The sequence below is a fragment of the Chinchilla lanigera genome, unplaced genomic scaffold (genome assembly GCF_000276665.1).
Source record: "Chinchilla lanigera isolate Chin_1 unplaced genomic scaffold, ChiLan1.0 scaffold00039, whole genome shotgun sequence".
Taxonomy (NCBI): domain Eukaryota; kingdom Metazoa; phylum Chordata; class Mammalia; order Rodentia; family Chinchillidae; genus Chinchilla; species Chinchilla lanigera.
In genome coordinates, this window is record NW_004955440.1 from 2,503,038 (window position 1) to 2,512,876 (window position 9,839).

The 9,839-nt window shown below is 40.2% G+C and overlaps 1 protein-coding gene across 2 annotated transcripts in view; it reads right to left on the minus strand.

Moving 5' to 3' along the window:
• Map3k19 (mitogen-activated protein kinase kinase kinase 19) overlaps nucleotides 1-9,839 on the minus strand; it is a 59,233-nt gene that overhangs the window by 29,099 nt on the left and 20,295 nt on the right. For both annotated transcript variants that reach the window (XM_005390756.2, XM_013517470.1), the window contains one exon: nucleotides 1,824-1,908. In XM_005390756.2, the coding sequence (XP_005390813.1) occupies nucleotides 1,824-1,908 (85 nt within the window). The remainder of the gene's footprint in view (nucleotides 1-1,823; nucleotides 1,909-9,839) is intronic.

Here is a 9,839-nt window from a genome sequence, read left to right on the forward strand (position 1 = left end):
ATTTTAATTAGTGATATTCCCTTTTTAATAAAATAATATTCTGGACAAACATATACACAAAATGGTTAAATGTGCATATTTATAGCAGGTTAAACAGTCATGTGGTGTATGCATAAGGTCTTTTTTGGAAGGTATATGAGCACTTTGAACATCAATAACCCTAGAAATAACATGGAAATGGGATTTACAGATAGTGAATTGATAAAGAGAACTACACTGATACTTAAGATGCCTAAAATGCACAGCAATCCTCAAAAACACTTTCGCTTAAGACTCTGACTGAAAAGAGTAAGTAACTCAAGTGAAAACTATCAACTGTGAGGGGAAATTTTATCAGAAAGATTATTCTTGTTTCTTTGAAGTTTGTAACCCCATTTATTAAGACTTAAAACTCTAAGAGCTCAGTGCAACGCTGTATAAGTGCTATATTGAAACTGAAAACAAAACAAAAAAAAACTGAAAACGTCACAAAGAAACCTGGGGGAAAAAATGCCTGGTGCCTCAGTGGCAAATCATCTCCAAAGCGAGCAGGATAAATGAACTATTGAACCACTCGGAAGGCGCTCGGGGACAGTATTAGGCTGCTGAGAACTCGGCTTTGAGGTCTGTAGAATTCAAAGGAAGATCATACGCGCTGTTTGGAGGGGATCAGGATTTTTAAAATTTTAATGAGCTCTTTCAGGCTTGAGGGTGTTCATCATTGTTAACTGTTGCTAACGTACTCTCTGCCCGCGGATCGGGGAGAGATTTGCAGTGATTTGGAGAAAGGCAGGAGGCTGCTCAGCAGAGGGCAGCAGACGCAGGCGCCAGAGGAGAACCCGGCCAGGAAAAGGTGCAGCCTCCAGGGAAGTGAAAAGGATGAGAAAGACAGCTATCTAAGAGGGCAGCTTCCCTGGAGCGTTAGAAATGGATGCCAGAAAATCGCCAGGGAGAAACTGGAGCAGTTCAAATCAACATTTAACCTAAGAAGGTTATAGGCAAGTGGATGATAGGGGAACGTGACGCCTATGGTGACTATTTTCTGAAGCAAGGATCTGCAACTACTGCGTGGTCTGCAAGGGCACTTGGGGAGATTGCAGGGTAATGTATTTGAAATAGGTGTTGTTCTGGAAAGTTCTTGATTTGTGGCCTCTCAGAATAGAAGACAGACTCGGCGTCTGCGAGCTAGTTCACTCTCCCACCTTCCCCTCCAGGGCAGGAACTCAGGGGCCACTCCAGATGGGTCGATGTTCAGTTCTGGAAGGCAAAACGTTCCTGGAGCAGATGTAAGATTCTGAGCGGAAAGAGAGGGGGGAAGGCGCAGGGAGTCGTGCTGAGCGTGAGCGGCGTGGGCGGCGGAGAGAACCAGGACAGAGCTGGCCACCTGCGTGGGGGCAAGTTGCCAAACTTCACTTACTCAGATGTGGACGCAAGGATAGGCTGTGGACTGGTTTTTATTTTCCTCTGTGATGATTTTCTTCTTCTCTTCAGCACTCCCTTTCCAAGCCGCTAATGGCAAGAACCCAGGACTAAGCTCACATCCCCAGCCCTGACAGGGTCTCACTGTCTTCCCCAGGCTGGCCTGGAACATGCAATCTTGGCTGAGCCTGGTATTTTCTGTGTTTTCAGAGTTGCCCTGAGCCCTTCAGAAGTGAGGAGGCAGAATCCCCCGAAATCAGTGTTAACTTTGTAAGCACATGGAGGACAGAAGCCAGATACCTTCTGTCGGGGCTGGGGATTTAGCTCAGCGGCAAAAGCGCCTGTCTGGCAAGCGCAAGGTCGTGAGTTCAGTTCCCGGTACAGGAGAAAAACCAAAAAAAAACAAAAAACAAAAAACCAGATACCTTCTGTCCCGGGTGGCCAGTCTTGTCCTTCCCCCTCTCCACCATGCAGTATGGAACGACTGCAGTCATCATCTTGTTCAGACTCCTGCAATATAAAATAAAACTCTGTCACCCAGTGTACTTCTTCGCTGGCACAGTGAGCGTTGGCTTTTCAAGGCTAAGAATGTTTCACACTGTGGAGTCCTTTTAAATTCGATAAAGTACTTCAGACTAAAATAATGGGGAAGTATCTGCCCCCAGAGCACCAGGCTCCGACAGTTGCAGATGTGATTAATTGCATAATCAAAAATGAACATCAAAGCTGAAATCACATAGACACATAGAAATTCAATATTTTATACTTTATCACTTCAGTATCCAGGCTGCTAAGCTGCCACGAATTCCATCTGGATGGCTAACTGGAAAGAACCCTTCAGCCGCAGTCACAGTGAACAACCCCCAAAGAACATTATCTTTTCCCTAATGCCCCCCTGGGATATCATTTACAAATGGTAAGGATAGAAATCCCTGCCCCTTGTGGCAGCTACAGATATAACCCGAGACCGAAGAAGGCAGCAAAGCCGATTAGAGTTTCCACCATGACAGCTCTGTGATCTGATCACGGCACACAACTTCTCAAACTTCCTTTTTTTGCCCTCTAGAAAATAATCATCGCGCTGAAAAACAAGGTTGGAAATCAACTGGATTTACAAAAAACACTCTGAACTCTGTAAAGAAATGTTTTCTTATTGGAATGCATTGCTGTTGGTCGGTTCCTTTATTGGAAATTGTTGCTGTTGATTTTGTGCTGTTAAATTTCTGTAAGAAGGGTGGTGAGGGGTAGTTCAGCGGCAGAGTGTGGGCTTAACATGGAGGCCGTAAGTTCAACCTCCAGCACCAGAAAAAACAAAAACCTGCAGAACAACAACAGATGCAAACAGTAGTTAAAACATCACGGCATGACCCAGATGTTCCAATTAGCTGTATTGCTTCTCTGATCTGGACGAGCTACCTACGTTAGGGGCCTGTTGGATACAAAATCTTTGCCGTATATGCAGGTGCCTGTATCTGACAGCTCAGACAAACAGCCTGTCACCCAAACCCTGTGATATTTCATTCATTAATTTAAAGATGGATTGGAAATGTTTTTCTTTTCTTTTTTGCTTTGTTCATGTTAATTCTCATAGAACATAATAAAAGTAAAATCCTCCATTTATAGTACTGCTGAAAATATTTGTAGATATCCAGTTATAGTTTAGTTGTCACACTTTGCTTTTATTCTGCAACACAGAAAATATCCTTCCTTTGTTTTTTTCCCAAGGGTTTAAAAATCAAGTTGTACCACATAATTTTGTATCTGGCTTTTCAACTTTAGACAAGCATTGCCTCTCCCTGTCTCCCACCAAGCAATGGCCCGTGCTGCCTGGGCCCTCTGCCAACAAGACGGACATCATCAGAAATACCCAGTGGACCTTGGGAAATAACCAAGAGCCAAAACAAACCTCATTTCTTTATAATTAAAAAAAAGATAAACAGCCGGGCATGGTGGTGCACAACTATAATCCCAGCACTCGGGAGGCTGAGGCAGGAGGATCGTTGCAAGTTCGAGGCCAGCCTGAGCTACAAAGCGAGCTTAAGTTCAGCCTGAACTGCATAGCGAGACCCTGTCTCAAAAACACACACACACAAAAAAAAGAGAAGCATAAATTTAAGCAACTTATTAAGTAAACATCATTTTAATGTAATTTTCACTTTCTTTCCTCCAATAAATATCTATCAAAGGGGCATAAATAATGTTTCTGTTAAAAATCCCATAAGTCTTATAAGGCCCATAATGCTTATTAGACAATTTTTAATTCTTCATCATTACATATAGTATTGTGAACATTGTTACAACTAATAGCCCAATTTTGCATTGTTTCTTTAGAATAAATTTGTAGATATGGAATTATTAATCTAAACAGAGCAAAAATTTTAAGTTTTCTTACAACATACTGTTTAAAAGTAGTTTTTTACCTATTTAAAATCCACCGGCAGTGTATGTGTTTCATTACATCTTCTCTCATCAATTATTTTCAGTTTTATTAGTATAGTATGTGAAATTGATTACCTTATTATTATGCAGCTATATACCCTTTGATTAATAGAAAAGTTAGAATGTTTTAGATGCTTATGGATCCTTTGGATTTTTCTTTGTATCATTACATAGATTTTGTTCAGATCCTTAGTCTGAAAGACCCTATAAGTTCTCAGAATATATCTATCATTTCATACAATTACAGAGATTCAATGAAATTTTTATGCCAAACTTTAGGAACATAGCAGCCTTCATCTGGAAGTGATAAAGATGCAACTGTTCTCACATCAAGTTTCTATGTCGTTTAATAGGCTAGGGTTGGTCTCAACTGCTCAGTTTATTTTATTTTATTTCATTTTCTTTTTTGGTACTGGGAATTGAACTCAGGACCTTGCGCTTGCCAGGAAGAGCCCTGTTCAACTGCTCAGTTCATCCTTTAGAAAAATCGGAAGATAGCAGAACTCAGGCATAGTACCTACAAAATACATATCAATGACTAGCATTTACATATATCATGCCAAGCATTATTTTATGTACCTTATCTGTATTAAATATTAACTAATTTTATCCTCACAATAACTATAAAGGTAAGAACTATTTTCATTTTACACATGAAGCCCGGAGAAGCTGAGCAACTTACCCAAAGTCACACAGCTAGCCAGTTGTAGAGCCAGGATTCATACCCAGACTCTGAAGTCTGGCTCCAGAGCTTGGAACCAGTCTGCTGTCTTGCTACTATGCAAGTTTGAAACAAAGAATTTCAACAAGAACCAGAAATAGGAGAATCAACGACAAAGAGCAATGTGAAAACAAAGGATTTTCAAACTTACATTACAAATATTGTATAGGAAAAAAGAAAGATGTGTAACACCTAAAAGGGCCTGACAAAAATTTCTACCCTGGAATAAACTGAAAAACTGTAAGTATCCAAACAAAAGGGATATAGGGAATAAGATTCACTTTGAAGTTGATTGTTGAAAGAAAACCTCTAAAACCATAGCAGCACAAAATTCCCACCCCTCTCCTTTTGAGACTGGGTTTCACTATGTAATTCAGGCTGGCTGGCCTGGAACTCACCTTCTAGTCCAGGCTGGCCTGGAACTTACAGTGATCCTCCTGCCTCAGCCTCCTGAGTGCTAGAATTACAGTCATGTGCCACCGTGCCCAGCTCCCTAATTTTTTTATAGAATGTTAATTGCAAAAGGATTTAAACTATGTTTGGTGTGACAAGGAGGAGAATCAAAATAATGATACATAGTAGTGAGTGCAGGAGAGACAACATTAGCAAATCTCAGAGGTAGACAGATTGCATAAACCACTAGCAACAACCCAAGAGGTACAGGACGAATGGGAAATAGGGCATAGCATTCTCGTCTGCAAACATCAGACCACCAAACACGCAGAAGGGAAAAGTAACCTAGAAATCATACACAATTAAATTTGGAATGAGGATCCTTAGATGAAACAAATAAAAAACTGGAAGAGCCTAGAAATAGTCTGTCAAGAGCAATCCATGAGCAAGGCAGCTGCTTGTATTTGTACACCGTAAAAAGCTCTTTCAGACAAGCAAGAGATGCAAGCCTCCATTCGAAGAAAAGAAACAAAGGACAAGCATGGGTTTTACAATTTAAATCCTAAAGAAAGCACTAGGGAGGAAAAGGGAAGTTCAATAGTGAAGAAGTCTATTTCACTCCCCACGAAGGAGTTCAAATTTGATTTCAACTACAACAAGAAAAAATATCTAAGGGCAAATTTTTTTTTTTAAGTTTTACAGTTGCAGGAAAAAATTTACTACTACGAAGGGATTTTGTTGTCTTTTTAAAAATATGCTGTCTTTCTTAAATGTACCATAAAAAATAAAAGTAAATGAGTCTGTTTATCAGTTTCTAATGCATGACACTCACTTTAAAGATAGGTCTGTAAGTAATTTTATTACTATACGATATTTTAAACCAGAAACAATACAACCTGCTACATAGGAGGGTATAGGGTTTTTGTGGTGCTAAAGACAGAAGCCCCTGCCGTGTGTACGGTAAGTGTGTGCTCTACCACCCAGCTACCTAGGACCGAGTTTCTCAGCCTCAAAGCTGACACTTAGGGCGAGATCATTCTTTGCCGTGGGGCAATCCTGGGCACCACTAAATGTTAATCAGCTTCATTGGTCTCTATCCCACTACCAGCATTCTCCCCCCATTATAACACCAAAATGTCGAAACATTGCCAATACACCTCCCGGACACTGCTCCCCTCCCCGACTCCCGCCGCACCGCTCCCCCTAAGGTTGGGAAACAAAAGCCACTTGGATAAGTTGCAGATTAACTTATTTAGAAATGTTATAAATGCACAGTTAAAATACTCTAGCAGAATTACAAAAAGAAAAGTTTCTATTTTATCTTATGTCATGCCCCAGAGAAGTCTTAATTTAACCATTTCATTATTTTTAATGTATTAATTTGATTTTTTTTTTTTTTTTTTTGGTCTTTTTGAGACAGGGTCTCGCTATGCAGTTCAGGCTGGCATCAAGCTCACTTTGTAGCCCAGGCTGGTCTCAAGTTCACAACAATCCTCCTGCCTCAGCCTCTCGAGTGCTGGGATTACAGGTGTGCGCCACCACGCCTGGCTTTAATTTGAATTTTATATCAAAATCAAATCACATTTTTTTTTAAAAAAAATCAAACAATGGCAAAAGACTTAACAGCAACACGGTAAGCAATTTCCTTCCCCGCTCTTCCTCTCAGAGGCAGCCACTGCCAAATACAGCTGTTCCTTACGGCGTTTTCCTCCATGTCTCTAGATGATTACTATGGTGTCTCTTAGGCATCAAAGTGAGACACCACCTGCTGACTCATTATAGTAGTTCACAATTTAACATCCTAATGCCCTGCCTTTGTCCCGGCAACAAATTTATTTTCTGTTGGTAAATCAATAGCCTAATTATGTTTATGAAGGGATTTTACTATGTAGTACCACATAGTATAATTATATTTTCTTTCTTAAACAATGCCCAGACAAAACATAAAACTTGTTTCTTTTCTTCAGTAAACTAATTTTAGTGCCATTCACAGCAAAACTGAGGAGGGGCAGCGATTTTGTGCACAGCTTCCTCCATTATCACCACCTCACCCGAGGGACACAGCTGCTACAGCTGATGACCCATTATCACCCAGGGCACATCAGGGTTTGCTTTTGGTGTGATAGTCTACGGATGTGGACAAATACCTAATGACACGTGCCCACCACTACAGTTTCATACAGGGTAATTTCACTGCCTGAAAAAATTCGTGCATTTGTCCTCCTACCCAACCCAGCTCTCATAGGACCAGCAGCCAACGTGTACATATCACTGAGTCAAAGGACCACAAGGTCCTTTTCTGAAGATATTCAGGGAGCCCAGAGAACAGACCTGAAGATACTACAAAATCACTTCACTATTAGATGAACCCCAGAGACGGCCACCAATAGATAAATTGCACTGTACATAGAGCGCTTCCAGCCAGATTTTAGAGTCTTCTCAAATATGAATAGCTAAAGATTTCCAGGTGTTCCAGGGAAAATCCCTAATATGAGAAAAAGTTAACACAACAAAAAGGAGAAAAGAATATGGATGAATGCCTGGCAAGCATGAGGTCCTGAGTTTGATTCCCAGTACCAAAAAAAAAAAAAAATTATTGACATTGTTTTTGGAAATTGACCAAGATGAAAGGAAATGCAGAACAAGATAGAGTTCTCATATAAAAAGAAGAGATGCAAGAGAGCTGAAGGATTTTTTATTTCTTGAGACTTTTAAATTAGGATCGGTTTCTGTGGTGCTTGAGGTATATTCATATAACCAAAGTTTGGGAGCTGAGAACTTCATGCAGGTTTGTGCATATTGAAGTTTCTCTGATATTCAAAGGTTGCACAGTTAATAAATCTTCACCAGTAAATAAATTCTCAGAAGCTCCCACATCACCTGTACTTTACATACATATATAAGCATTTGTTCTTTAACAGTATCTGTGTGGGAGCTCATAAAATCTAAATAAAACCAGAGTTGGGGGGAATGAATAGGTTTAGCTTTATCAGGGCTCTTTAAAATCTGTTTTTCACACTTCTATTCATTCAAAACTGACAACAAACATAAGTAGTAATGTCTCTGGAAGGTTAAACTGAACATCAAACCAGTCATCAAGGCACTTGCTTAAATTTCCCGAATAGTCCAAAGCCACACTGTTGAAATCCTTGTTCACAGTCAGCTGTCGGGAAAAGCCAGTGGAGGTCAGATCCTGCAGCACTGGCAAGAAGAAAATGGGCCCTGGGCCGATGTCTACGACCCCTGGTGTTTGCATAGGGATTGAGAGGATAATGGGATTTGGCATCCGAAGGCAGCCATTTGTCATTGACAGAGTTCTTACCACAGTAGCTAAGATTTTAATCACCTCCCAAATTCAGAGGAATCTGGCTTTATTTCTGCTAGTACTAAAATCTCTTCCCTGGTTATTATACTCATTTCCTCATTTCTCCATCCCTGCACTCTTCCATGCTGGTCAATCCCAAGACTAAGTGAACTGTGTTTTCTGAACAGGGTCAGCTGGTTCCTATGTAGAGAAACCACAGATCCGGGCTAGGTTCCACCCACCCCCTCTACCCAGACCAGGAAGCTGAGCCCCAGCTCCTGGTGCTGTGTCGTCTACCAGCCGCCTCTTGCTGTAGAAACTCCTACTAGCTCTTAGTCCCAGTGTGTCCCAGCACTGGGCAGCCTAATCAGATGGAGCAAGAAGAGCACTCTTGTCCAGTTCTTGAGAAGGAAGGATAGGGAGAGAATGGGATTGTTTTCTGTGAACACCCCTCTGCAAAACAATAATAATAGTAATAATAATAAATTAGAATTCCTATCATGAGATATTTAACAGCATTTTTTTGTTCTCTTCCATGTAGGGCTTATTGTTTTATTTCATATTGTTTACTCCTTGCTTTTTTAATCTACCAAGTTTAGAAATCTTAGTTTTTTGTTCTTTAATCTGCTAAGTTTAGAAACGTAGATTTTTGTTGTTGTTGTGCTTTTGTTTTGTTTTTTTGTTTTTGTGATGCTGAGGATTGAGCCCAGGGCCTCCGCACCTACTCAACAAGCAGTCTACCATTGAGCAGTAAGTACCCCAGACCTTTTCATTTTGACATAAGATCTCACAAAGTTTCCTACACTGACCTCCAACTTGCAGTCCTCCTGTCTCATCCTCCCAGGTAGCTAGGACTGCAGGTGTGTGCCACTACTCTTAGCTACAAATCTTAGATTTTTAATGAAGCTTATTTTCAGTTTCTGTCCAGCTCACTCAGGAGTATAGTAACAAAGAAATAGTAATGTTCAGTAATGCAAAGAACATGGGGTTTCTAAATCAGTCAGATTGAGTCCAAGCGCTACTCATCCCTAGTTAATATTTAAACCTTATCTAAATAAAGTGGATCTTTAACTTAAAAAAAAAAAAAAGAATGTGGATGAAGAAAGAAATGAAGAGGAGGAAATAATGTTTAATTCATTTGTATGTATTTATTTATTATTTGGGGGACAGGAGTCTTACTATGTTATCCAAGTTGTTCTCAAACTCCTGGACTGAAGTGATCCCCCCAAGTGCTGGGATGAAAGATGCTTGCTACTATACCAGGCTAGCAAGAAATAACTTTAATAGGAATAAAGAAAATTAAAGAAAAATTTCCAGAACCAAAGGACATGAGTTTTAAAAATGAGAGGGCCACTTATTCCCAGAATAACAACTACAAAAGTCACCTTAAAGTATTGTGAAGTTGTAAAGTGCTGGAGCTGGGAAAAGACCGTAAAATTAGGTGGGGGTGCAGCACAGGAAGCTAGAACGAGACCAGACTTCTGAAAGGTACCATTGGAAGCCACAAAAACATGGAGCAATGAAAGTTCTAGATAACAATAAAATATGGCTTGAAAACAGAAAAAGATTTAATTAAATGGAATT